At 45.9% G+C, this 27279-nt stretch overlaps 5 protein-coding genes across 6 annotated transcripts; 2 read left to right on the top strand and 3 right to left on the bottom strand.

Moving 5' to 3' along the window:
• The first annotated feature begins 811 nt into the window (after positions 1–811).
• Ostdelta (oligosaccharide transferase delta subunit) lies at positions 812–5504 on the top strand. The gene is made up of 11 exons (XM_076390443.1): positions 812–904; positions 1310–1518; positions 1718–1849; positions 2035–2195; positions 2372–2511; positions 2634–3009; positions 3303–3482; positions 3566–3791; positions 3933–4145; positions 4516–4687; positions 5021–5504. Exons 1-11 carry the CDS (start codon positions 895–897, stop codon positions 5161–5163), a joined length of 1962 nt encoding a protein of 653 aa, XP_076246558.1. The 5' UTR covers positions 812–894; the 3' UTR covers positions 5164–5504.
• Positions 5505–5598: 94 nt separating this feature from the next.
• LOC143187247 (dynein regulatory complex subunit 2) lies at positions 5599–7612 on the bottom strand. The gene is made up of 7 exons (XM_076391338.1): positions 7380–7612; positions 6993–7295; positions 6729–6949; positions 6455–6654; positions 6065–6403; positions 5822–6019; positions 5599–5718 (listed from the first exon to the last, which is right to left on the bottom strand). The coding sequence occupies exons 1-7, from the start codon at positions 7610–7612 to the stop codon at positions 5599–5601; spliced, it is 1614 nt and encodes a 537-aa protein (XP_076247453.1).
• A 1297-nt stretch (positions 7613–8909) lies between these two features.
• LOC143187375 (uncharacterized) lies at positions 8910–9855 on the top strand. The gene is made up of 4 exons (XM_076391547.1): positions 8910–9047; positions 9155–9393; positions 9493–9687; positions 9785–9855. Exons 1-4 carry the CDS (start codon positions 9006–9008, stop codon positions 9792–9794), a joined length of 486 nt encoding a protein of 161 aa, XP_076247662.1. The 5' UTR covers positions 8910–9005; the 3' UTR covers positions 9795–9855.
• Positions 9856–11897: 2042 nt separating this feature from the next.
• On the bottom strand, positions 11898–19924 carry LOC143187374 (retinal guanylyl cyclase 2). Of its 2 annotated transcripts, XM_076391545.1 has the most exons (21): positions 19499–19916; positions 19254–19417; positions 18991–19117; positions 18721–18873; positions 18089–18587; positions 17633–17952; positions 17412–17520; positions 17161–17263; positions 16831–17019; positions 16661–16741; positions 16368–16544; positions 16083–16242; positions 15816–15965; positions 15545–15716; positions 15235–15375; positions 14901–15093; positions 14600–14771; positions 14237–14507; positions 13680–13691; positions 12867–13445; positions 11898–12785 (listed from the first exon to the last, which is right to left on the bottom strand). In XM_076391545.1, the coding sequence occupies exons 1-21, from the start codon at positions 19776–19778 to the stop codon at positions 12482–12484; spliced, it is 4356 nt and encodes a 1451-aa protein (XP_076247660.1). In that variant the 5' UTR covers positions 19779–19916; the 3' UTR covers positions 11898–12481. The 2 variants fall into 2 exon arrangements, with proteins under 2 accessions (XP_076247660.1, XP_076247661.1); XM_076391546.1 differs by lacking the exon at positions 11898–12785 and having other exon boundaries at positions 13305–13445; positions 13680–13735; positions 19499–19924.
• On the bottom strand, positions 19857–21342 carry LOC143187246 (uncharacterized). The gene is made up of 4 exons (XM_076391337.1): positions 21274–21342; positions 21062–21213; positions 20821–20884; positions 19857–19988 (listed from the first exon to the last, which is right to left on the bottom strand). Exons 1-4 carry the CDS (start codon positions 21340–21342, stop codon positions 19857–19859), a joined length of 417 nt encoding a protein of 138 aa, XP_076247452.1.
• Between the last annotated feature and the right edge of the window lie 5937 nt (positions 21343–27279).

Genomic DNA, 27279 nt, shown 5'->3' with positions numbered 1-27279 from the left:
ATGCGTTGTAAAAATAAAAAGAAAAAACGGAAGAAAAAAGTTTGACGAAACGAGCAAGACTAGCTAGACGAAACAAATGCTACAGCGACGACACTTACACACAACATACAAGAATACGGTGCACGTTTGGACATGTGCTGTCGAAATCGTACGATCTTGCAATGTTTCTTTTCCGAATTTCTACTCTCGTTCGAACAATACATAAACGGAAGAGAAACGTTTCGAGCCAAGGATAGCCTTGTACAATTTTCATCGTCCATAGTTGAATTTTAATTATTACCTACCTATTATAATTTGTAAACGTAGCTCTACACCTTTAGAATCCATTTTATACTTTCATTTTCGTATGGCTGTCCAAGCAGCGGTCAGGTGACGCAATATCAATTCGTTGTACAACCATTGTAATGTGCGTTATCATCATTTTGGTTAGCGTTACTTCTAATACTATTATTCTCGTCTCTGACATTGTTACCAGCGTTTTCATTACTTTGTCGTTGTCTCTTTGTCATCGCGATCATTGCCAATTATACGGTAACTCAATCTCATCATCACCGTTATTATCCATATTATTATTTTCAGTTATAAAAGGGTTTATGTACGATGTACGATAAGCGTTTTTCTTTATTTCTCTGCACAACATAATTATTTGACCATTTCAATTTTTGGCGGTACATTTAGTTCCGTAGCCGTTACGTAGATGTTACCCACGTACGTATACGTATAGTCTGCGCATGCTTCGTATATGACGATATAGAGAGAACAGTTTCGCGTCCGTGTCGCCAGTTACTTCCGGAACGAAAGATCGTCCATTTTTCCGTACACGCGCAATGGACGAAGAGCCATTTTGTGCGGAGCAGCAACGTGGCAACCGGCGTGCCCGGTATTCTCTTTACAATGAATATTCGTAAGCATCTTTCACTTTTACATTTCTTTCGATATTTTGTTTTCTTCGTACACTGTATCGACACCGTATCGTAGGATAAACATGCGTAGATGCTTTTACCGATGTAATAGACATGCATTACCATTATTAGCTATTCGGTCCTTTTAGCAGCTACTTTCTCTCTCTTAATTAATAACAGAATTTTAAGATCTCATCGAGTGTACGGATATACTATTATCACTAATGCGTTTTTCCTACTGTACGCGCCAATTAGAAATGCTTTTATTGTAATACTTGTGCGAAATTTGTTTCATCTTTATTCTCGTATGTAGTATGCTATTCTTGCAGAAACAAAGTAAATGTTGACTATAATTGAAAAAGTTACTTTCACAAAACGTTGAATTTATGATTCCATTCTCTTCTCAGCCTTGGTATTGTTAATCGCGATCACGCGTCTAACAATTTGCCTTTCGTCCAACCAAGTGCTGCAGTCGACAAATTCCTACTTAACAACAGCTGATAAGATCCATTTGAAGAAAATTCTTGAACCTGGTATAACATCGAGCGATGTATCCATTTTATATTATGCTGTCACTGGGTATAAATTTCTCCGAGCAGCTGTGCCAAATCAACAGGTAACAGCAGCTTTTCCAAATATTACTTTAAGTATATTAATACAGCAAGATCCATAATCATAATCCGTGTAACTGATGAAAAATATAAACGTTTGATGTATAATGATTCTTCGATTAGTCTTTCTGATCGCATGGATCATTCGCCAAGATGTTTTATCTATTTCCTGACAATATTCTAATCAACTTTGCACATTTGTAGGATATTTGCGATCGTTTAGCAAGGATTGCAAAAAATCTCGACAACGTTACAACCGAGAATGCATTCCACATTGCATCTATCGTGGAAACCATTGGGACGTGTCAAGGTGATCTCAGATCGATTGTCGCAAAGGTACCAATTTCAATTTATAGGAAGAAGATAACAACGTACGTTCTTAACGACAATGATGTTTAAAAACTTTCGTTCTGCTGTATTTCGTTGTGAAGAATACCGTTGATTGCTGAATAATCGCTCGAACGTTAATCAGAAGAATTCGCCAGGATAAAGATGTTGATCGAGATGTTTTACTTAAATAGGTGTTCACGGTCGCAATAGAGAAAGATAGTTCTACGATGCCGGAATTGTACTATGCAGTGAGCGGGTTGACTGCGTTATCGGAGAAACTGTCTGGCAACAAAGTCGACCAAATAATAAACACGATACGAAATAATCTACGAAAGGATGACAGTTTATGGAAGTACGTGTTATTGTACATTGCTATACGTATGTATTCGAAACTCGTATAACGTCGTGACCAAAAATGTCTCGTATCCGTCTTCGTTGATAGTTAGGTTTAACCGATTTACCCGACGCTAATCGGGCAATGAAACGCTATGAGTTCTAATTTTTTTCGATCGAATGTTTCACGAATAGTTTGGGTTACACCTTCCACATCGCTTCCGATTTGGGGACAAGCGGTGCGTTTGCTTTCGCTCGTATCGAGGATGCCATTATTCAAGCTGACGAAGTGGACGGACAATATTTGCAATTCGAGGGCGGTCTTTCTGTGACCAGTGAGTATAACAGTTTCTTTTCATCCGTTCTCACGTTCATATACGAGCAAGTAAGGAAGCGCTTTCATTCGATAAAATATTCGTTGCCAGTTTCCGACACGTTTCCCACATTTGTTTCCTAGGTTTCTTGGTAAATGGCATTTTAAAACTCTCCGACGCGTTGAAGCAAAAGCCACCGTTAACGTCTCAACAAATCGTTAAAATAGCTAATTATCTGCTGTCTCGACGTTCTGTACAAACACCAAGAGGTGTTACGAGTTTACTCTCGGCATTGACGATGCTAGCAAACAATGCCTTCGAAAAACCAATCTGCGTAACTTTGGCTAACGAAGGAGTCAGTATTTCCGTTCAACAGCCTTTCGTTACGGTGAAAGTTTGCGATATTTTGGGTAATCCACTCGACAGTGTACCTAAAGTTATAGCAAATTCAGCAACGAGAATCGAAGATGATGCTGTCATTTTGAGCAAGCAAAGTTTACAGATTTCCCAGACGGACAAGTAAGGATGAACAAATTTTTGCTATCCATCCCCAATACTTTACCAGTTCGATGCATCTTTTGTCGATTTCGGTTATACCTTGGGGTACAATATTCGTCGATATACGACCCTTTGATCTTTCATCACGATTGCAGGAAAGATGAAGAAAATCGACGGACAAATGCTTCCTTCCTTTATACGTTCACAGAGAGAGAGAGAGAGAGAGAGAGAGAGAGAGAGGGAGAGGAGGGAGATGTAGCTTGTTCCGGACCATTTCTATTTCAACTTTTCATTCATTTTTTTTTCTATTCCAGAACATTGTTTACTCTGAATCTTATGGAAAGAAAACCAGAACGCGGATTTTACAAGATTTCCGTTACAGCAGGATCGATAACGAATACGATAACTGTAAAAGTTCTTTGCGAAGTGGTGGTCGATTACTTGGAAATTGGTACTGGCGATGCCGATCAGACCACTCAGCCGAAACTTACACGGTAATCAGCTCGAGACTCTCTTATCGCATTCATCGAATCGGATTTCTTTGCGTACTTATATGTCTTACGTATTCGAATTGCAGAGTGCTTTATCCCGAGAAATTGAAACACAAGGTAGAAGCTGATTCGCAACAAAAGTTAGTTATGCGATTTTTACTCAGAGACGGTGCCACTAAGAAACCTATGCGCACACATCAAGCTTTCGTGCGTCTCTCCTCTTCGGCATCCTATTCGAATTCCGGTGAAAAAGGCCATGAAATTTTGTTCGTAGCTGAGCCGGATACGTCGCATTTTTATAAATTCGATATGGTAATTCTTTCATTCCCTCTTGCGGATTTCATTCCCTCTGTAGTTTTGCGTTCTCGACAAGTCGAGCGAAATCTCAATTGTGAATCGTGAAAGCGCGAAACGCGTCAAAACTATTGATCGACTTTTAAAATCGTGTTTCAGCCCGTCGGATCTACAGCGGTGAATTTCAATCATCAAAGCGGAGATTATAATGTGGAATTGATCGTGGGTGATCCTATACTTGGCAATCCTTTTCAGTGGACAGTGGCGACGGTCAATTTAAAATTTCCCGAATCAACAGCAGCCGAGCGAATCGTTAAAAGTGCCTTTTACAAGCAGAAGTCGAATATTTACACGACTAAACCAGAGATCAAGGCACGCCGCATTTCTATTCCTAATTTTTCTTCCTCAAATTCTCTTTTCGCTTATTTACCATTAAATCTACTCTTTTCTATTGCGCAAACGACTCGTAAACCAATGTTCGTTAGTGGTAGTAATTTGCTCCAAGTTCTACCACCTCCTTTACATTGGAAGAAAAACATTACCGTTGAGAATATGCTGCTCTGTTGGGAAACGTACACGCAATCGATTGCCTTAACGTATCTCTGTTCGAGCACATCGACGGACATTTCACTTTTTCTTTTTTTTAAATCGCTCTTTTCTTTCTCTTTCTCTTTCTCTTTCTCTTTCTTTCGTCCTCTTTTGCGTTTGTTGTCAATCTTCAAGTCAGTCGTACGTGTTTCAGCATATGTTTCGCGAGCCCGAGAAGAGACCGCCTGCCGTTGTCTCCAACTTGTTCACCGGCTTGTGTTTGGCACCGATAGTTTTATTGTTCGGTCTATGGGCTAAACTCGGAGTGAACATATCAAACTTTCCGCTTTCGATCAGCGCTGTTACGTTTCATCTGGGATTAGGGAGTGAGTGTCCTTTATTTTCATTTTTTATTCTTTTTATAATCGTTTAGCTAATGCGTACCGCAATAAAGCAGCAATCATTTGCTGCTTGCCTGGTATTTGACAAATTACAACTTACGTTTAATTTGTTCCTTATTCGGGCAGAGAGGAAACGTGAAGTTTTCGCAAATGTAACCGTTGCTTGTTACATTTGTAGCCCGATATTCACAACATTCTCGAGAATATAGCTCCGCGAGAGCGTGTACAACATTTGCCATGTTTATAAAGGATTCGCATTGAAGCAAAATCATTCTTTCAACGTCGCACAATTCGAACGACTGCTTTTTCGTTTTTCAGGTATCTTCGTGCTTTTCGGAATATTTTGGTTGAAGCTAAACATGTTCGTTACTCTTCGATACTTGTTTGGACTTGGCGTCGTCACATTTCTTGCCGGCAACAAAATGTTATCACGTATAGCACACAAACACAAATCACGTTAAGCTGTTCCCCAGTATATCAGAATTTCGATATACGAAGACAACATTACGCGGTGCAAGTGAACACACGGAGAAGAAATAAAGACTGACGTGTTATCGAATTCCTGATGTGTCACGGAAGAAGGGGAAGACTTGCAAGACAGATGGATAGCAGCGAAGAGTATCGACGTCGTCGTTATTTAGCGTTTATACCGTCGAACTTTTCTCATATTAATTTAATTAATATCTTTTTGTAATGAATAATTGTAACAATGAAGCTGGATCTCGTATCGACGTGGCAGCAAAACGGTGTCACTTCCTCCAGCTAGTGTTCAATACACGATAAATGTGGCTTGTGAGTCGAATTCACTGCTCTGTTCGTTGTATGTTTTATTTATTAAAAAGGCAATACCCCTTGGAACACATCTACGTCGATTACGAGTGTACGCGTGACGTGTCTCATCGAGTATAATAGAGTAGGATTCGAACATGTACATGCGGGTGGGTGGGTGGGTGTTCGGTCGGTCTCTGTTCACGACCCTGCCATTTATCATTATCGTTTGCTAAAACCATCGTAGACTAGGAGCATCGAATTTATTATGCTTTTCTCTTCTCTTCTTTTCTTTTCTTTTTACGATCTTACACGAATAGCATTTTTCGATAGACGTCCTTAACGACAGACGTTCATCGATTTATTGCCACTTCTACGAACTGAATTACAGGAACGCGTTCTATCGGTAAAACAACGTTTCACAGAATTTCTTAAAATTTTCGTTTGCTTTAACAGTCTCTCTCTTTCTATGCGTAATTCCGCGGTAATTAATCGAACAAAGCCTAAACGATGCCAGAAGTTAGTTAAGCAGCCAAAATCTTCCGCAATCTGAAACGAATAAATGGTGGGAGAAGTCGATTACGTTCAAGAGACCCAAGTGAAAAGGGAGCGAGCGAGAAAAAAACTATGCGAACGAAGAGTTTGTAGATTTCTAACTAGATCAATCGAAGGACCGTCATCTCCGTTGTCTCGTATCACGGTTGATTGCCTTTCCAATGTAACACAGTCGGCGACTGCCGGAAGTATTTTTTCGTCTTGCGTTTCGTACTTTCGGCATATTTGCATATACACGAGTATACGTTTAGCTTTGATCAGCGAATCATTTAAATATTTCACGCTACTGTTGTATTCCTTGGTCATTATCATGGCTCTGTGCTCATCTTTCTCGCGGCCTAACGAATCGTTCATTATTACACTACCGGTTCTTCCTTTCTAACGAGAAACATTACCAGATGTAAAGCATCGATTCCCTTCTTCGTAAACGCTATGAATAAAGTTAGATTCCCGAAGGATGTGGTGCAGTTCATTCGTAGCAGCGATTCTGTAAGACCGAATCTTCTCTCGGAATCGCGCGATCTCCTCAAGTATGTACGTAATGTGCGCGCCTTGTCGAACTATTGCTTGCCGATCAAATTCATCTTTCCATCGAATCGTTTCGTAAATTTTTCGTCGTTTCTCAGTACCTGTGAACGCAAAACTCTTAAGTCGGTCATCGAGCGAAACGTCTTTAACTTCTTTTCGTCTGTCGTGCGCATACTTTTGCGATAATCGAAAAATATATTTCGCAAATCGTCCCAGATGTCCTCGAGTTTTTTCTGAAGTAGCGTCGCGACTAATCGTCTCTCATTTTGTCCGTCGTCCACAAAAGCATTGACTTTACCTTTATTTAGGATAGGAGGATAAACTTCTTTCAAAGAATTCTTAAGAGTAGTATTAAAAGTATTCTTAAACAGACGAGGAGGAGGAGGAGGAAGAAAAAACGAGTATTGAATTATCCATAGAAACATGAAAGGGCGTTTACAATATCATCTTACTTATCGCAGTACTTCTCGCTATGCTCGCCGCATTTTCGCTTCGACGATTTACAAGCAAAGCAATTTTCCGTAAAATGGCTTCGTTTCGACTTCGATAATAATTAATATTTTCAAATTCGTGGGTCTTATCGACGAAAGCTCTGCCCATGTTCCGATAGAAAAACTTATCTATGGTTTGCAACCGAGCTTCGTGAGTCTTCAGAGATCGATACATGGCGTCCGTATGAGCGCCGTTAGCTTTTCGACGTTGGTTCTCGGCTTCTTGCAAACTATCCATTAATAAGCTGATACTACGAAACATGGATATGAGTATCCGGCAACTATTTCCTTTCGAGAAATATCAATTTTCATATCGGATATCTGTGATGTCGTACCTGTAATCCTTTAGGTCAAGGGTATGTTCCAATGTTTGCCAAGTTATCGCAATTTTCCTTTGGATGGTGGGCATTTTGACTCGCATAAGCATTTCTCGCCAAAGACGACGATAACGTTTCGTGTTCAGAGCACTAAGTTCGATTTCGCGGGTTAACGTTTTCTGTTTCGCGTTCGGTACAAGAGTCATCGGTTTCGTTGCTTTTCCCGTCTTTCGTTTTCGTTTCGGAGGCATCCTTCCTCGTCGTCGTTTCGAAATCGATCTTCAGCGAATTAGACTCCTCGTTACGAATGAATCCTGTTTGGATCGGGTTGTAGGTATAGCAGGTACACGTAACATTTGCCGACCGCGTTTGTCCCAACGACAGGCATTCGTTTCGATCCTCGATATTTCCATACTCGTTAAGATCTTACTCGTTCAGGAGAAACGTCCGAAGATGTCCTCGACTACGATCGAGGTTCGCGTTGTAATTTCAAGTCTCCAAAATCAAACTATCGATAGCGTTAACACTCGTCTGTAAGTTTTTAATCATAGACGTAAAGGTTGAAATGTCGGATCGGGATCGGAATAAGTAAGAGAAAGCGTAATTTCCTACGCGCCGAGCCTTTCTTTACCTACTATATTTACTTAATTTACCTCTAACGTTGCGTCGTTGATGTCTGCTCTTCACACTGTTCACTTTCGATCAGAATCACGCTTCCGTTTAAATGGATCTCGCACACGTTGTCAATTTCACCTGTGACGCATGATCTCGGTAATCGGTTTCGACGAGGATCGACTCGCTAAAAATTCTAGACGAGAACTCGGGTATGGCATGGTATTGAGCAATCTGTTCGTTCAAAGCTAAAACGCACGGTCAAAAATGTTGCGAGATGAATTTTCATCGATGAGTAGAGAGGTACGTCCCTACGCAATGGTTCGAAACGATACCAGGATACGAAATTACAACGATAGCGTATTACTTATTCGAGTTACAGGATGCACTCTTTCATTTTCTCTCGTATATCCCCCTCTTTCTTTTTTGCTCCCTCTTTTACATCTTCGGGAGTACGTAGGTACGATAGAATAGAATGTACGTGAACGAAAGTAAATCGAAATTGTTAAGAGAGAATTCATCAGGATTCGATGTTCGTTCTGTCCGTGATACGTGCGCGGTTACGCGCATTTAATGGATACGCGGAACATCGATCTCGTTTCGTAGCAATTTCATATTTATTCGGGGCACGAAACTGACGTAATCCGTACTACGATTCGTCGTTTCATCATCGGGCAACAAATGATCGTCCGGTCAGTACAAATCAAATATCAACGTGTCAATTATACGTAGGCATTTATATACATAGGTATATAGGGTACGACGCGATCTTTACTCTTTTGCACATCATTTCGTAGATGCGCGAGCAAACGGTAATCTCGAAACGATATGTCCCCGTGATTGCGCGACATTGTTCGTTACGAACGGTAGATCGGTAAAAACATAACACGTTCGAAGAGGAACACAAGTTCGAATACGCTAAGTGGAAAAGGTGGGGAAGAATTCTTGGCGTTTCGAAGGTGGGAAGTCCGTATATAAAATAAAAGAGAGCCGTCGAAACGGCAACAACACACGAGCTAACGTTCCCTGTTCATGCGAGTTTACTCGACACCTACGACACCGAGCACGACAACGGTAAGCAACGATTATCGTAATTTAAAACGAAGCGAGGGCAGATAGCTGTAGCGACTAGATATAGAATTCGATCGGCATAATCGATACGTTACTTTTCCTTTCTTTAGATGCATTTCGCAAGTTTTGTTGCCATAGTATATTGTTGCCTTCTACCATGTATCATGAGCGAGAATATATCGCCATCGTCGGCGGAAACTTCATCGGCGATCAACGATCGTAATATCATGCGAATAGAGAACGAAGACAATACCGGAGTTATATTGAACAGGCAAAAAAGGACGCTCTTGTTGAAGAAGAAGCTCATCGGAGCAGGACTCGTTGGTTTCGGCTTAGGTGCTATCAAAGGGTAAAAATACTTTCTCTTTCGTTTGGAACGACGGCTTCCGAAGAGGAGCGCCTATGCCTTGTAACGGATGATTACTGATCGAACGTACGATATTTTTAGGTATAAGGCTGGCTTGTACACCGCACCACAGGTTCATCACGTGTATCTGTCACCTCCTCTTCCTCCTCCACCTCCGTCGTCCCTAAAGTACATCGAATACGTCGAAAAACCGATTTTCGTCGAAAGAATAATCGAAAGGCCAGCATCGATTTTAAAACCGATCCACGTAGAATACAAAGATTCTTCACCGTATGGGTTAGTATCAGCGTCGATTACTTTTATTTTTATTTTAATTCGACACATTCATGAAATTTTAACTGTACTTTTTCGTCTTTCTCTTTCCCTACAACAGTTCTTGGTGATACCAAAACAGACAGGAAGTAAGGAACGGAACTACTCGACAATCTAAAATCGAATTCTGATCGTCAGCTATTCGCGAATGAGCAACTGCGAGTCATTTCTGAGCTCGTAGCGGACAAACTTCTGTGTACTTAAATACCGCGCAACAAGCAATGTAGAAAACTGATATACATCTTTTTATATTTCTGTTGAAATTTTCTTTCTTTTCTTCAAATCCTCGTACGCCTACATAGTACGTGCACGCATGCATACGCGTACGTGTACGATAGTTTAAAGCACCGTACATGCACGACCATAATACGTTTCATTCCGAATAATAAGTTTAAACCGTCACACACGATCGTACGATTTTATTGCCAAAAAGTGGTAATCGAAGTGGTAACCGAACGAGTAACGACGTTATTTTCGAAAAGGTGAAAATTTTCATTTTCCTTAAAAAAATCGATAAAACGTTCGTGTTTAGTAATTGAACGTCGCGTCGGGGTCGGCCGATATTTAATGTCTACGTATCACTATGTATGCCTGTTACTACACGGGTTACGCGTCACGCCTCGTTTTCGATCGTCGTCGACGTTGACGATGAAGAAACCAAGATTCTCAAATAGGATGTAAACGTTGAAATACGAACAGTAGGTATTCTTTGAAGGATACTCAACAAATTTTTCGTGCACAAGTTCTCACATTCAGATAATCTATCTACGTCTTTCGTATATCTTATGTACACATACCTATTCATACGCCAATAACGGTACAGCTGCATGGTTACACAGCACCATATGAAACGCCGCGGCGTCGCGTCGCCGGTCGCATCATATCCTTTGCTCGATTATACGACGTTACACACGTACATACAGCGACTGTCAAATTTTGCCGGTCAACGTTGTCAATTTTCTTTTTCCCTTCGACTATAATTTATAACGCTATAATCTAGCCGCGAGTTGTCGAATTTACAAAACCCGATCTCGTTAAATCGTTTGCGAAGATCGTTCCGTTTAATCGTGACGCAAACTGAAATGGTTATTACACTTTGCACATTCGGAGATTGTCGATTAAGTAAAAAGTACAAAGAAATTTGTTCGCAGTCACTGTACGTAGTACGTAGTAGGTATAGATAACTGGCGTTTCAACGATACCGCGTCTCACGCAGCGAAACTTGTACTTATGCATGTAATTCTCTGGTTAACGATCATTATCGATTGACGATTAATAACACCAAGAGAGAACAAACGAATAACTTATTCATACATCTAATACACACAACCTTAATCACGCAATCAGACGACGCATGTTCGCCCACATTTCTCTCCTCTGTTCGTCGATCGCGCGTCCACAGTATAGACGCGATTTCTCCGACGCATCGAAGGTCATTCGATTTACGAATTGAATTATAGTTAATCACAAAATGTCGCGTACGAGGAAAATAGCGTAATAGACTCGCTCTGATAATTGTGCAAAGGCAAAGAGGGACAAACACGAAACCGAGCATGTTTTTATTGACGTAATTATTGTCGACAATTCGGAAGCAACAATCGTTACGTGCCAGCAACGATAAGAAAAAGAAAGTTTGACATTCGAAGCAAGAGTTCCTCGTTAAATCAAAATCTGTTCGATCCTCTTGCATCGATGCGTAGGTACTTGATGTAGCTATCACAAACGTTAACGCACATACGTATATATTGAACACAGAGAAAACCGAAACGAAGGATTCACCGATTTAACGGCCCGGGTTCACGCTATCGTAAAGTGAACACGCACAGAAACATCGTAGCGTTGAAACCTTCTCTCACAGGGAGAGAAGTCGCATCGAGCGTCGATAGAAATGCAACTACGCGCATAAGTTTATTAGCTGTCGACGATCGCAGAGAAGCTAGGTTTCTGGCGTTGTCGGAATCGAAACTTAATTACCGATCCACATCTTTTCCACTTGTGAAGGTACACGAGAACAAGCGATCCTTTACTTACGATCAGCGGTAAGACGACCACAGGTACACAGGTAATACCTACTCCAAACAAAGGGTTATTTCGTCCCTTGCTCCGACAGAAGCTATCGCACTGCGCGAACCGCTCGCAAGAGCTCGCAAGCACCGCTTGCTCAAGTGGAACATCCTCACTCTGACAGTTAAACTTCCCACGAGTCTATTTCTGCGTAGATATCATTTACTACGTCAAAATATTTTTCTGTACACGGTCGGTGGTACATATTCCGTCGTTAAGGGATATTATCTACTATCTATAACGTTTAGAAAAAGGAACGCAAAAGTAAGAAACGCGGAAAGTAAACGAGAACGAACGCAAGTGCGCGCTCATAATCCTTTGTACGTCTGTACAGATTGTCATCCGCTGTAACGAGAATCATTTTCTTTTTTTTTTTTTTTTTTTTTTCTGTACCTCACCGCTTTTCGTACGTATGAGTACTGTACGTGCATAGATACGTACACACATACATACATAAATTTATCACGTTTACGAATCAGATTCATCGACTGTCGATTCGCGATTGCGCGAGAAACAAGATACGAAAGGATACGTAAATGATCGCGAGATACGTATAGATGGATTGCGCATCGTTCTCCATTGCCGATAGGTATATAGGTACGTATAATTGCTTTTCAGTCGGCGATCGCGTCTCACTCGGACGATTATTCCTAGTTTCTTATCGCGAGATGATTAGAGAAGTCTGTCTTTGATCTCAGCGGAGCGTTAAAGATTCTACAGAGAGCGAGACCGACGCAGCTTGCCTGTAATGTTGAAGAAGATGGGCCGCCGGAGTCGAGGGAATCTCTTCGATACGTTCCAAATCGTTCGCTGCGCCCGCACTGTTTTGTTTGTAAAGCCTAGGCGTCGCTTTCAGATTCTGCTGTTGCAGCTGTTGGTGTTGCGGTTGTTGCGACTGTTGTCGTTGATGGTTACTTTGCTCGGTTAAGCCAATACACGCAGTTTCGTCCGGTCGATCCAAGCTGAATTGTCTTTTCAAGAAACGGGAGCCTGTACTTCTTCCTAAAACGATATTCATTGTCTGCGTTTGCAAATATAAAGAGACTGTTGAACGGAAACGACACAGAAAGTTCAGAGACTTGCCGTAATGTTCGTTCGGAGAAAGACACCTGTAGCGATTGTACGGTGTACTTAAATCATTCTCGTCGATGTAGCCAGCCATCCTTCTATTATGTCTGGCAGTTCCGTGTCTGTGCGAGAGCGTAGCCGAACTCGAAATCGACGCGAGAGAAGTAGTCGATGCAGCGAGAGTGACTGCTTCGCTAGAAGTAATCGTGGATGCCCCGACCCCGTCCCCGGCCACGGTCCCAGCCGCGGAATTTTTCGTTCCGTAACTGACAACGGGATCGGTACGGTCTTTCGCCCTTTCATCAGTTCCCTCTTTCGCGGCTACCACGGTCGAACATTCAGTCGATGATTTCGGAGAACAGTTTGGATCGAGGATCGTATCTTTAGTGGAATCCTCTATGTTTCCCCCTAACCGCGCCATCGCTTCTGCATTACCGTCACTCTCAATGCTGTAATCGTCGGTCTTCTCCTGTTCTCTCTCCACTCTTGCATTTACACGCGACAAATGCTCGCTCGGTGAATCGTCGTTGTCAAGGGTCGGAACGATTTCCGTTTCGGTCAAACTCTCCAGTATCAGGTTCTCGTTCAGTCTTTAGAATCCATAGCAGTACGCAAAAATCAGAAATTGTTAAATTCTATACAAGCGCAATCGACGGCAAAGACACCGGCTAATCGTATTTGACAAAAGTAAGGCGGAGAAAAATACGTCTTCGTTTGCGCGCATATTTATTTCAATATTAAGTAAGTAAGTATATTTACCGCATTTGCATCATCAATCTACCATAGTATTCGTCGAGTTCGATTATTCGATCGTAGGTACTTACCCATGGTTTTCCCTGGAGATGGCGGCAGTATGGCAACAGATAAAAGCATTAAAAATCTGAAAAGCAAACAGCTCGAGTGAAGATCTACCGAATCAAAATACGTATGCGGAAGCAACGACTGTACTAGCTTTTTCTCTTCTCTCTTAGTTTCTTCGCTTGCTAAATCTCCAACAGTCGCCGTCGAAAGAGGAGGAGGGAGGGAGGGAGGGAGGGAGGGAGGGAGGGAGGGAGGGAGGGAGGGAGGGAGGGAGAGAGAGAGAGAGAGAGAGAGGGGGGTGGGAGGAGACGGGGGCAGTTTAGAAAAGACAATCGATATTGGTGTATGAAAACATCGAAAGAGAGGGAAAAGAGAAATGTTTCCGGTTGAACGGGTAGGTACGCGTACACAGAGTAGAGTGGGTAAACTAGCGATAGGTAGATGTACAATTTTGATAGAGGTACTTGTTCGTAACTGAGCAGCAATACTATAAAGGTACACGCAAGAGGTTGGAGAAGTAGGAGCAAGTAGTTTCGGAGTAGAAAAAAGAAAGAACCGAGTTCATAATAAAGAGGCTCACCCAAGAGGTGGCGGCGTTGGCAGTTCTTTATCGAAACCCTGTTTTCCTAGTAACCAGTAGGTTGGCATTTTTCCTTTGCCTTTGACTTCAGTTGATCCTCGGTATTCGATTCGATAGCCACCAACCTGTGTCAGTCGATCTTTCGTCGCTTGACTCAAATGTATACGCCACGGAGCACCAGTAGATTCCATCCTCGAAGCAGTATTGACGGTATCCCCGAATAAGCAGTACCGTGGCATCGTTAAACCGACAACTCCCGCGCAGCATGGACCTACGCGATAGACACGGTGTACGTTTCAAAAGGTGGATCGAAAACCCGATTGAAACGCGAACAGAAATAACGTTAATCGAACGATACTTAACCGGTATGAAGGCCGATTCGAAGTCTGAGTTGAGTTTTCGGCAAGTGCTTTAACTTGAATTTTCCACTTTGATGCAGTAAATCAAGAGCCATTGTAGCTATCTGGGAGGCATGGTCAGGTATTCTTACCGGACAACCACCTACAACCATATAAGCGTCTCCAATGGTCTCTACCTGCAACATTGCAGAGACAACGTTTTCCTCCCGTATGCTTATACGCTCACGAGTCGACAACTAAATCCCGAAACGTCCGGATCGCGTAACTCTGAGAGTTACATCGATCGTATCCGTTTCGTCATTCACCTTATACACGGTGTAAGCGTTTATCGTTGCGTCAAAACAGGTGTACAGGTCGTTTAGAAGGTCCACCACTTGAAACGGAGTCGAATGCGCGGAAATGGTCGTGAAACCGACGATGTCCGAAAAGTAGATGGTCACTTCGCGAAATTCTTCAGGGTCGACAGGCATTCCCAATTTCAATTTTTCAGCAACCGAGCTGCAATAAAGTTACGAGTCGATTAAATTCAGCACGACCGAATAAAACGGGAAGCTAGTTTACTAGCGCTCGTTATCGCATCGCAACTATCGGAACTCTAATATCGATCGATATTAGAGACGCTGCTACTCCCGAATTCACCTCGGTAACATTCGGTTCAACAGTTGCTCCGTTTTCTTCTTCTCCATGTCCAGCTGTTCCGTGCGTTCGCGTATCAATTCCTCCAAATTATTCGAGTATTTTTCTAGCATTTGAAACATCGTATCGACGAAATTGACCTTCCTAGAGAGGAAACACATCACGATTAACGAACAGCAGAAGACGAATGCACGCGCATCGTATTTAAGTATTTCTAGGGTAGAGCGTCGGTACACGTCGGTAGTATCGCATCAGATTTCGTATCCGTTCGCGCAACCTTTTCTTCGATTTCGATTACGGTTTTGCGCGTTACCTCCCGTGATTGAGCTTCTTGAAAAGATCGTGAACGTCGTCGAAATCTGGTCTCATATCGGCGGCTTCTGCCCAACATTGACGCATGATGTTTATCGCTTCAGGAGGAGCTGCCCCTTTGCTCACGGACGGTCGAATCAACGGTGGCGGTTTCATTACTTTCTCGATAATATCTGCGACATAATATACAAAAAAAAATATAAGCGCGCGAGGAAGCGCAATCGCATCGGCGAGAGGATTTCGATCGTACGAGTGGCAATCTATACGCGTACCTTCCGGAGACAAAGCGAGCATGCAAAATGGTTCTCCACGAACCACCACTTCCTGCATTATAATGCCAAAACTGTAAACGTCCCCCGCTTGCGTTCCTCTCTTGCGGAGATTCGGATGCCTCAACAATTCGGGTGCTGTCCACAAGAGATCTAAGGGAAGACGAGGCAGGCGCAGGTAAGAGGAAGAGTAGGGTACACACCGTACCTATCTACTACGTTGCGCGCTCTTAGACACGCGCGCGTGGAAACGAAAATCGTGCATCGTACCTCGAGCCGTTCTCGTCGGTGGTACTATATTTTGAGTCTCGTAAAAAGCAGGCAGTCCGTAGTCTGTCACCTTGAGAACCCAACGAGCGTCGATCACACAATTTCGCGAGCTGAGATAACCGTGTACCCGTATCGGTGTACCATGGAGATACCTCATACCCTTTTGCAAACAGAGAACAAGTCTCGTTACGGTTCCTCCTTCGCTTCGACAGTTTCGACAACAGTTTCGTGGGAAAACAATTGCACGCCGTCAGTGGAAATATTTCTCAAACGGATTCAAATTACCCGCACGAGGTCGGTAAGCAGGGACAATCTAAACGACCAGTCGAGCTTAATCTCGTCTTGCATCAGTACATCTTCCAACGATCCTCTGGGGCAGTACTCGTAAACAAGGCAAGGCCTCGACGGTTCGTTCAAGCATCCGATCAGGGGATTCAGATTCTCGTGACGCAGCCCATGAATCTGTTGGGTGTGCCAAAAGTATGTAGGCGGAGACGAAGACGTAGGTACACACGTACATACTGTCCTCGAGTAGACGAGCGTACTCGAGTTACTGCCTCCAACGACAAAGTCCTTACCACAATCAACACGTCCATAGCTTTGTTCTTCAGCTCGAAAGTACCCTGAGTCGGCAATTCCTTCAGCTGCACCAAGTCGCCCTAACGAACGAGTTTACGAGTTTTCAAACGAATTCCTGCCGAAACACTTACACTCGTCGTGTCCCACCCTGTCGTATCGACGTACTCACGTTGTATTTAGCTCGTGGATCTTTAAAGAAACCATGACGCGTAAGATTTCCCGTGCTCGTCCGCAGGTACGGTTTCAAAGAGGAGACACTTCCCAGTTGGAGCAGATCCGGTTTTTCCACTTCGGGGCCGCCAAATTCTTGCAATTGTTGTAACCAACAACACAGCATCGTTTCGATACCCTCGTCCACCTACACGCATCGTCGAATATATACGGACACACACACACGCACGCACACATGCACACACACACACAAAACCACACACGCGCGCGCCGTATTTCGCGTTACGTACAATCGCGTAGAATCGCGAACCTACAAATTTCATCTTACCCTCCTGGAGTCTGTCCGAGGTGTTTGAGGAAATACGAAATCCGACGTGGTCAACACTATCTTATACGGTCCTCTAGACATTCTCTCCTTCAGCAGCTTCTTTCTGTAACGTCATCGTATTTCAAACCTTACGCACAGATCGAGAGAACGACAGGTGGAGTAGACTCTCTCGGCTTAGCGTATCAAATTACACGTTTCGAGATCGTTTCTTACGCGGATGTACTCCATATATATATATATATTCGCGTTACCTGATTAATATCGCGATCAATATCGCGAATAGGGTCAGTACCAGAGATCCTAGGACGATAGCCAGAACGTGAGCGACGCGAAACGTCGTTTCATCGGAGGATGAGTTTTCTTAAAACGAAACGAAAGGGGAAGAAAAAACAATGGATGAAATCACACATTACGCGACGATTCGTTCGATTCGTCTTTACACAGTTCAGACATAGACGTATGTAGTACGTACCGGTGCAATCCGATTCGTCGCTTTCGTAAACATCTGCGTTGCACTTGGGTGAAAAATCAGTGTCATTTCCATCGTGAAAGGTTACGGTATTCCCGGATAATTTCCGAACGAGCAATTTCCCTGATTCCTCTACAGCGACCATGATGGGTTTCCAAACGTTGAAACGCCAATGCGACAAGACGTACGAGTACATTTTGTTGTTAAACTCATTCACGCTAGAATTGTCGTATATCAAGATATCGAGAGTTTCGTTCAGGCGATCGAATAACGTCGGCACTGCATACGTTTCCGTTCCCTCGTATATCTTGACCACGTCGTATCTGTGGACAAAACGAATAACACGTAATAAAATACCGGCTGCTCTTCCGACCTCCCCCGGTTCTTTCATCGTTTCGTCGCGTTTATCGATCGTATTCATAGAAAAAAGAAAAACAAAATAGCAAGAGTCACGTTTACCTGCGATCGAGAGGCGTTATTATCAATAATTTCTCCAAGAAGGCTGCGCTTAAACTTTTCGGCAGAAGGAATCGTTCGTTCCGTTCCAAGTGTTCACGTCGTTGCTCTTCACTTTCCCAGTTCAACGTTTCGTCTCTGGATTCATCATTGGATATGGATGTGACAGTAGTCACAGGTGACGAGGAGGAGGAGGAGGAGGAGGAGGAGGAGGAGGAAGTGGAGGATAATGTCTCGCGACGAGACACGTTCGAATCGTAAGGAAAAACGGAAGAAGACGTTGAGTTCGTCGCGATCGGAAGAAGCATCGTCGTTGGATCGAGTCGAGATACAGACGAATTCCACTCCGATAGGAAGAGATAATCGTCTTCGATGCGAACTACCAGTACCATGGAACTCCGGATAGCATTCGAGGCAGATCGTCGAGTCGAATCGTCCAACTCGACGAGGACGCGAGACGTTAACTCGTCGTCGAACGCGGGTAAACACAATACGACGGTTACTGCGGGGGCAGGCAAACAGAGAGACGTTTTCTCGTTCATTGCGAATAGCATACAACGCGAGATGCCTAATTAGATGATATACGTACGCGTTACATACGCGCACTTACTCTTATCCATCGAAAAGCGACTCACCTTTGCGGGAAGTATTGTACGCAGGCCGAAGAATTCTACGAATCTCCTCGACGGATGCACGATACGGTAATATCGCGCGATATCGCAACGTAACACCGACGCTTCGAAGAGCTCGAAGCAACGCCCTGTCGAGACTCAGCCACGGTTCACGATCTGCAAGGAGATGCAACTTTAGGCAACTTTGGAGCAGCGTCGAACAGAATCTTACCTCCGCTGGGGATAGATACACGGTTAGCGAATACGATTTCGCGTTACGATATTCCCGATTACCTGTTCCTATCAGAGACACAGCTTTCCATCTTAGGCGCATCAACATTTCCGCCGATGCTTTCGCTATCGTCGCTAAGGATGGCGACAGCCTGACAATCGATGAGAACTCCTTTTCCTCCGAATCTCTCTGAAACGAGCGTCATAGGAGTCGTTTCATCGTCGCGTCGATCGATCTGGTGCGATTAACCCGGCAATACTTAAACGAACGATAAATTGGAAGCAACGCAACGGCAGCGCGCGCGGCGATTCGAATCGTAGCTTACCAACGGACAGGTCCACGTGAATAACGGTACGTTCCAGAGACGCGCGAGCTTCGCCGTAACTTCGCACATAGGGAAATCTAGAGCAGCTACGATAGCTTTCGTTCGTTTCCGTCCGAGTAAGCGCAGCAGAGTATCCAAACCTCGGGTCTCGGTGTCGCACGACACTGTAAGTTTACCGTTACACGCATTCCGAACAAGGAGCTTCACGCGGGATAACCGTCAAATGGAACTGTTTCGATACTCACGAGACTGGGGTACAACGGTAATCCGTAGGTCGAAGTTAAAACGTTCAAGAAAATCTTGAATTTCCGTCGCATTTAGTTCTTGGTTGCAGTCCTCCCTTAGAAAAATCATTACCTCCGTTCTCGTACGATTATCGAGGTCGTCGTCGTCGTATTCCGGTACGTCAGACAGGAAGGACGCGCACGGAGCAGTTTCGTCACTGTTCGACGATAGCAAACAGAATCCAGGGAGGATCGCGATCGAGATCCACGACCAAAGCCGGAGTAAAGAGTTCCCGGCCATGGGCCTTCAACCCTTCTCTCTACAACTCGCTCGCTCGCTCTCCTGTTCGCTTCGATCCGGTATCTATCCGTTCAGTAATCAGCTTATTGACCCGTGTCTATTCGTCTCTCCGTACCCTTTCTGTCCGTGTCTCCGCTGTACACGATCAAAGAATATCGCACAAACGATCCTTTCGAGATTTTCCATGAAAGTCTTTTCGCTACGTTGAACCTAAAATCGATAGGAAAGATGATATCGTAGGTCGATCGCCAAGATACGCTCGCAGTATACGAACAACGAGTAAACGCGAAACCAACGTCGAATATGCGTTTTAAGCTTTCGCAAATTACTCCCATGCTAGATGTATGTATGCAGTAGTACACAATACCGACTCGAACTTTGCTTCCATAAGTTTGGGGGAAGAAAAAAGAAAAATAAAAAAGAAAAAGAAAATATTGGCAGAATCGTTTCACGGTTTTTTTTTTTTTTTTTTTTTCTTCGCGACATTAAGATCGTTTCGACGCGCGTAGCGGAAGTTCGGGACGGTACGATGCATACCTACATATAGACGATGATGTCGATGGGAGAGCGACGGCAATCGAAGCGTACATCATCTCTTCGCACGTAAAGGTATACAACTTAATCACGGTAGATCGAACCACTGTAAACAAACATTTTCCACCGCATTAGTTTCGGATACCGGTAGCGAGAATATCGTTGAAAAAAAAAGGAAAAAAAAAAAAAAAATAAAAGATAACTTGCCGTAAATTCTTCTTACTTTCAGTTAATTTATAGCGGCAACTAACCTCAGTCACGGAATACAATTAACGGTATATCGGAAGATAATCGGAATCGCATAGTTCATTTAGATATTTATCTTCCATTCTCCTATTCGTCGTTCTCGTCGGATTTCGATAAAGGCACATCACCAACCTACCGTTCATCGATCGTCTTTCGATCAAATTGATTCACGCGTACGATCTTAACAGTCGTGCACTGTACCAGTGCACGGGGATGGGGTTTCACGCATTCATTCATCTATCGTTCAGCAGGAGATGCGTACCGAGAGTTCGGTAGTTCCTGTTCCTCCGTACGGATAAGGCGACGGCGATGCACGCGTTACAAATCTGCCGCAGAACACGAATCTCTTACCGTATCTTTTCTTCCGACGAGAAGAAAGAATATTCGAAGACTTTTCCCTTCTTTTTTCTGTTTGCGTATATACCAATGAGGAATACGCAATTTCACTGATACTTTAAAAGTACGCATATCGCGAAGGTCGGAGAAGAACGTTACGTCTTTACCTCGTTATTTTAGCTGAAAGAGTACACAGTGAAAGCTCCGGAATCGTATCGCAAAAACAGAAGAGAAAAAAAAAAAAGACAGGCGAAAGAAAGGAAAAGAGAAACCGCGTAGAAGAAGAACGAAAGACGACAAGGATCGTAAACCGAAAATCCTAATCAGCCCGAACGCCTAGGCGTCCGGTATCGAACTGAGCCGGGCGCGTATCTCCTACACATGCGCAAAGTGACGTTAGGTACAGGAGGGAGCGAACGTCACGCGTCGTACCGGGTAGAGCCGTCATGGTATCCTACCGATGGAAATAACTTCAAACGAATTTCCTATTTTTTTTTTTTTTTTTTTTTTTTTTTTTTTTTTTTTTTTTGTAGCAGTCGTGGCACGGCCAGCGTAGAACTACATTAACTTGTCGTATCTCCTAACGAAGATATGAAAGCGAATACTGTCAAGTTGACGTGGTTCTTTCAGAACAGCTCAGGGGAACCATATAAACTTGGCGCACCTTCTAACGAGGATATCGGGGGGGACACTGTCGAGTCGACGCGGCTCTAAACGGATGGAATAAAACCAAACAACTTTGACGCATTCCTTTACGAGGGTAGGGATGGACACCCGGCCAAGTTGACGCAGTAAGAAAAACCTAGAGGAGAACCATACAGACTCGATTCGACGCATTCGTTTACGACACCATTTAAGGGGACACAGGCAAGTTGGCGTGGCTCCAAGAGGCTGGCTCGGAACCACACGAGTTTGACGCATTCCCTTACGAGAATATCGAAAGAGACACTGTCAAGTTGGCGTGGCTCCAAGCGGCTGGTTCGGAACCACACGAGTTTGACGCATTCCCTTACGAGAATATCGAAAGAGACACTGTCAAGTCGGCGTGGCTCCAAGCGGCTGGTTCGGAACCACACGAGTTTGACGCATTCCTTTACGAGAACATCGAAGGGACTTCTGCCAAGTTGCACGTGATTCTGTCAGCCGATTAGGACCGCGTAAATTTGGTAGAGCTGTGTACGACGGCTATTAATGGTACCTATTAATGGGCTATTATTGGGCATGTAGAAGGTAAGTGTTACTTCTGATTATTCGCTGCATCATCGATTATATACATACATATATATATATATATATATTTTTTTTTTTTTTTTTTTTTTTTTTTTTTTACACAGACGAGAACGGGCCACAGACGAGAACGGGCCACAGACGAGAACGGGCCACAGACGAGAACGGGCCACAGACGAGAACGGGCCACAGACGAGAACGGGCCACAGACGAGAACGGGCCACAGACGAGAACGGGCCACAGACGAGAACGGGCCACAGACGAGAACGGGCCACAGACGAGAACGGGCCACAGACGAGAACGGGCCACAGACGAGAACGGGCCACAGACGAGAACGGGCCACAGACGAGAACGGGCCACAGACGAGAACGGGCCACAGACGAGAACGGGCCACAGACGAGAACGGGCCACAGACGAGAACGGGCCACAGACGAGAACGGGCCACAGACGAGAACGGGCCACAGACGAGAACGGGCCACAGACGAGAACGGGCCACAGACGAGAACGGGCCACAGACGAGAACGGGCCACAGACGAGAACGGGCCACAGACGAGAACGGGCCACAGACGAGAACGGGCCACAGACGAGAACGGGCCACAGACGAGAACGGGCCACAGACGAGAACGGGCCACAGACGAGAACGGGCCACAGACGAGAACGGGCCACAGACGAGAACGGGCCACAGACGAGAACGGGCCACAGACGAGAACGGGCCACAGACGAGAACGGGCCACAGACGAGAACGGGCCACAGACGAGAACGGGCCACAGACGAGAACGGGCCACAGACGAGAACGGGCCACAGACGAGAACGGGCCACAGACGAGAACGGGCCACAGACGAGAACGGGCCACAGACGAGAACGGGCCACAGACGAGAACGGGCCACAGACGAGAACGGGCCACAGACGAGAACGGGCCACAGACGAGAACGGGCCACAGACGAGATTCGGGGTTAGGGTCTTCGGGGTTAGGGTCTTCGGGGTTAGGGTCTTCGGGGTTAGGGTCTTCGGGGTTAGGGTCTTCGGGGTTAGGGTCTTCGGGGTTAGGGTCTTCGGGGTTAGGGTCTTCGGGGTTAGGGTCTTCGGGGTTAGGGTCTTCGGGGTTAGGGTCTTCGGGGTTAGGGTCTTCGGGGTTAGGGTCTTCGGGGTTAGGGTCTTCGGGGTTAGGGTCTTCGGGGTTAGGGTCTTCGGGGTTAGGGTCTTCGGGGTTAGGGTCTTCGGGGTTAGGGTCTTCGGGGTTAGGGTCTTCGGGGTTAGGGTCTTCGGGGTTAGGGTCTTCGGGGTTAGGGTCTTCGGGGTTAGGGTCTTCGGGGTTAGGGTCTTCGGGGTTAGGGTCTTCGGGGTTAGGGTCTTCGGGGTTAGGGTCTTCGGGGTTAGGGTCTTCGGGGTTAGGGTCTTCGGGGTTAGGGTCTTCGGGGTTAGGGTCTTCGGGGTTAGGGTCTTCGGGGTTAGGGTCTTCGGGGTTAGGGTCTTCGGGGTTAGGGTCTGGGTTAGGTCTGGGTTAGGTCTGGGTTAGGTCTGGGTTAGGTCTGGGTTAGGTCTGGGTTAGGTCTGGGTTAGGTCTGGGTTAGGTCTGGGTTAGGTCTGGGTTAGGTCTGGGTTAGGTCTGGGTTAGGTCTGGGTTAGGTCTGGGTTAGGTCTGGGTTAGGTCTGGGTTAGGTCTGGGTTAGGTCTGGGTTAGGTCTGGGTTAGGTCTGGGTTAGGTCTGGGTTAGGTCTGGGTTAGGTCTGGGTTAGGTCTGGGTTAGGTCTGGGTTAGGTCTGGGTTAGGTCTGGGTTAGGTCTGGGTTAGGTCTGGGTTAGGTCTGGGTTAGGTCTGGGTTAGGTCTGGGTTAGGTCTGGGTTAGGTCTGGGTTAGGTCTGGGTTAGGTCTGGGTTAGGTCTGGGTTAGGTCTGGGTTAGGTCTGGGTTAGGTCTGGGTTAGGTCTGGGTTAGGTCTGGGTTAGGTCTGGGTTAGGTCTGGGTTAGGTCTGGGTTAGGTCTGGGTTAGGTCTGGGTTAGGTCTGGGTTAGGTCTGGGTTAGGTCTGGGTTAGGTCTGGGTTAGGTCTGGGTTAGGTCTGGGTTAGGTCTGGGTTAGGTCTGGGTTAGGTCTGGGTTAGGTCTGGGTTAGGTCTGGGTTAGGTCTGGGTTAGGTCTGGGTTAGGTCTGGGTTAGGTCTGGGTTAGGTCTGGGTTAGGTCTGGGTTAGGTCTGGGTTAGGTCTGGGTTAGGTCTGGGTTAGGTCTGGGTTAGGTCTGGGTTAGGTCTGGGTTAGGTCTGGGTTAGGTCTGGGTTAGGTCTGGGTTAGGTCTGGGTTAGGTCTGGGTTAGGTCTGGGTTAGGTCTGGGTTAGGTCTGGGTTAGGTCTGGGTTAGGTCTGGGTTAGGTCTGGGTTAGGTCTGGGTTAGGTCTGGGTTAGGTCTGGGTTAGGTCTGGGTTAGGTCTGGGTTAGGTCTGGGTTAGGTCTGGGTTAGGTCTGGGTTAGGTCTGGGTTAGGTCTGGGTTAGGTCTGGGTTAGGTCTGGGTTAGGTCTGGGTTAGGTCTGGGTTAGGTCTGGGTTAGGTCTGGGTTAGGTCTGGGTTAGGTCTGGGTTAGGTCTGGGTTAGGTCTGGGTTAGGTCTGGGTTAGGTCTGGGTTAGGTCTGGGTTAGGTCTGGGTTAGGTCTGGGTTAGGTCTGGGTTAGGTCTGGGTTAGGTCTGGGTTAGGTCTGGGTTAGGTCTGGGTTAGGTCTGGGTTAGGTCTGGGTTAGGTCTGGGTTAGGTCTGGGTTAGGTCTGGGTTAGGTCTGGGTTAGGTCTGGGTTAGGTCTGGGTTAGGTCTGGGTTAGGTCTGGGTTAGGTCTGGGTTAGGTCTGGGTTAGGTCTGGGTTAGGTCTGGGTTAGGTCTGGGTTAGGTCTGGGTTAGGTCTGGGTTAGGTCTGGGTTAGGTCTGGGTTAGGTCTGGGTTAGGTCTGGGTTAGGTCTGGGTTAGGTCTGGGTTAGGTCTGGGTTAGGTCTGGGTTAGGTCTGGGTTAGGTCTGGGTTAGGTCTGGGTTAGGTCTGGGTTAGGTCTGGGTTAGGTCTGGGTTAGGTCTGGGTTAGGTCTGGGTTAGGTCTGGGTTAGGTCTGGGTTAGGTCTGGGTTAGGTCTGGGTTAGGTCTGGGTTAGGTCTGGGTTAGGTCTGGGTTAGGTCTGGGTTAGGTCTGGGTTAGGTCTGGGTTAGGTCTGGGTTAGGTCTGGGTTAGGTCTGGGTTAGGTCTGGGTTAGGTCTGGGTTAGGTCTGGGTTAGGTCTGGGTTAGGTCTGGGTTAGGTCTGGGTTAGGTCTGGGTTAGGTCTGGGTTAGGTCTGGGTTAGGTCTGGGTTAGGTCTGGGTTAGGTCTGGGTTAGGTCTGGGTTAGGTCTGGGTTAGGTCTGGGTTAGGTCTGGGTTAGGTCTGGGTTAGGTCTGGGTTAGGTCTGGGTTAGGTCTGGGTTAGGTCTGGGTTAGGTCTGGGTTAGGTCTGGGTTAGGTCTGGGTTAGGTCTGGGTTAGGTCTGGGTTAGGTCTGGGTTAGGTCTGGGTTAGGTCTGGGTTAGGTCTGGGTTAGGTCTGGGTTAGGTCTGGGTTAGGTCTGGGTTAGGTCTGGGTTAGGTCTGGGTTAGGTCTGGGTTAGGTCTGGGTTAGGTCTGGGTTAGGTCTGGGTTAGGTCTGGGTTAGGTCTGGGTTAGGTCTGGGTTAGGTCTGGGTTAGGTCTGGGTTAGGTCTGGGTTAGGTCTGGGTTAGGTCTGGGTTAGGTCTGGGTTAGGTCTGGGTTAGGTCTGGGTTAGGTCTGGGTTAGGTCTGGGTTAGGTCTGGGTTAGGTCTGGGTTAGGTCTGGGTTAGGTCTGGGTTAGGTCTGGGTTAGGTCTGGGTTAGGTCTGGGTTAGGTCTGGGTTAGGTCTGGGTTAGGTCTGGGTTAGGTCTGGGTTAGGTCTGGGTTAGGTCTGGGTTAGGTCTGGGTTAGGTCTGGGTTAGGTCTGGGTTAGGTCTGGGTTAGGTCTGGGTTAGGTCTGGGTTAGGTCTGGGTTAGGTCTGGGTTAGGTCTGGGTTAGGTCTGGGTTAGGTCTGGGTTAGGTCTGGGTTAGGTCTGGGTTAGGTCTGGGTTAGGTCTGGGTTAGGTCTGGGTTAGGTCTGGGTTAGGTCTGGGTTAGGTCTGGGTTAGGTCTGGGTTAGGTCTGGGTTAGGTCTGGGTTAGGTCTGGGTTAGGTCTGGGTTAGGTCTGGGTTAGGTCTGGGTTAGGTCTGGGTTAGGTCTGGGTTAGGTCTGGGTTAGGTCTGGGTTAGGTCTGGGTTAGGTCTGGGTTAGGTCTGGGTTAGGTCTGGGTTAGGTCTGGGTTAGGTCTGGGTTAGGTCTGGGTTAGGTCTGGGTTAGGTCTGGGTTAGGTCTGGGTTAGGTCTGGGTTAGGTCTGGGTTAGGTCTGGGTTAGGTCTGGGTTAGGTCTGGGTTAGGTCTGGGTTAGGTCTGGGTTAGGTCTGGGTTAGGTCTGGGTTAGGTCTGGGTTAGGTCTGGGTTAGGTCTGGGTTAGGTCTGGGTTAGGTCTGGGTTAGGTCTGGGTTAGGTCTGGGTTAGGTCTGGGTTAGGTCTGGGTTAGGTCTGGGTTAGGTCTGGGTTAGGTCTGGGTTAGGTCTGGGTTAGGTCTGGGTTAGGTCTGGGTTAGGTCTGGGTTAGGTCTGGGTTAGGTCTGGGTTAGGTCTGGGTTAGGTCTGGGTTAGGTCTGGGTTAGGTCTGGGTTAGGTCTGGGTTAGGTCTGGGTTAGGTCTGGGTTAGGTCTGGGTTAGGTCTGGGTTAGGTCTGGGTTAGGTCTGGGTTAGGTCTGGGTTAGGTCTGGGTTAGGTCTGGGTTAGGTCTGGGTTAGGTCTGGGTTAGGTCTGGGTTAGGTCTGGGTTAGGTCTGGGTTAGGTCTGGGTTAGGTCTGGGTTAGGTCTGGGTTAGGTCTGGGTTAGGTCTGGGTTAGGTCTGGGTTAGGTCTGGGTTAGGTCTGGGTTAGGTCTGGGTTAGGTCTGGGTTAGGTCTGGGTTAGGTCTGGGTTAGGTCTGGGTTAGGTCTGGGTTAGGTCTGGGTTAGGTCTGGGTTAGGTCTGGGTTAGGTCTGGGTTAGGTCTGGGTTAGGTCTGGGTTAGGTCTGGGTTAGGTCTGGGTTAGGTCTGGGTTAGGTCTGGGTTAGGTCTGGGTTAGGTCTGGGTTAGG

This window comes from Calliopsis andreniformis, unplaced genomic scaffold (genome assembly GCF_051401765.1).
Source record: "Calliopsis andreniformis isolate RMS-2024a unplaced genomic scaffold, iyCalAndr_principal scaffold0022, whole genome shotgun sequence".
Lineage (NCBI taxonomy): Eukaryota > Metazoa > Arthropoda > Insecta > Hymenoptera > Andrenidae > Calliopsis > Calliopsis andreniformis.
Note: the sequence above shows the minus strand (reverse complement) of the source record. Positions and strands in the feature narration are given on the sequence as shown.

Bases quoted from the DNA above. Each gene is read 5' to 3' on its own strand.
- Ostdelta (XM_076390443.1), top strand. The intron at 1,519-1,717 runs GTAACAGCAGCT...GCACATTTGTAG, and splicing joins CAGCTGTGCCAAATCAACAG to GATATTTGCGATCGTTTAGC. The intron at 3,483-3,565 runs GTAATCAGCTCG...TTCGAATTGCAG, and splicing joins ACTCAGCCGAAACTTACACG to AGTGCTTTATCCCGAGAAAT.
- LOC143187247 (XM_076391338.1), bottom strand. From the start codon at position 7,612: ATGCCTCCGAAACGAAAACGAAAGACGGGAAAAGCAACGAAACCGATG. The intron at 6,655-6,728 runs GTATGCGCACGA...TTGCGTTCACAG, and splicing joins ATTTTTCGATTATCGCAAAA to GTACTGAGAAACGACGAAAA. The intron at 6,404-6,454 runs GTTTACGAAGAA...GTTTCTCGTTAG, and splicing joins AATCTAACTTTATTCATAGC to AAAGGAAGAACCGGTAGTGT.
- LOC143187375 (XM_076391547.1), top strand. From the start codon at position 9,006: ATGCGAGTTTACTCGACACCTACGACACCGAGCACGACAACG. The intron at 9,048-9,154 runs GTAAGCAACGAT...TCCTTTCTTTAG, and splicing joins CGACACCGAGCACGACAACG to ATGCATTTCGCAAGTTTTGT. The intron at 9,394-9,492 runs GTAAAAATACTT...CGATATTTTTAG, and splicing joins GGCTTAGGTGCTATCAAAGG to GTATAAGGCTGGCTTGTACA.
- LOC143187374 (XM_076391545.1), bottom strand. From the start codon at position 19,778: ATGGCCGGGAACTCTTTACTCCGGCTTTGGTCGTGGATCTCGATCGCG. The intron at 17,264-17,411 runs GTAACGCGAATA...ATGACGTTACAG, and splicing joins TTGATCGCGATATTAATCAG to AAAGAAGCTGCTGAAGGAGA. The intron at 15,094-15,234 runs GTGAATTCGGGA...ACTTTATTGCAG, and splicing joins TTGAACCGAATGTTACCGAG to CTCGGTTGCTGAAAAATTGA.
- LOC143187246 (XM_076391337.1), bottom strand. From the start codon at position 21,342: ATGACGGCTCTACCCGGTACGACGCGTGACGTTCGCTCCCTCCTGTAC. The intron at 21,214-21,273 runs GTAGGAGATACG...CGGGCTGATTAG, and splicing joins TAACGTCACTTTGCGCATGT to GATTTTCGGTTTACGATCCT. The intron at 20,885-21,061 runs GTAAAGACGTAA...GTTCTGCGGCAG, and splicing joins CTTTCAGCTAAAATAACGAG to ATTTGTAACGCGTGCATCGC.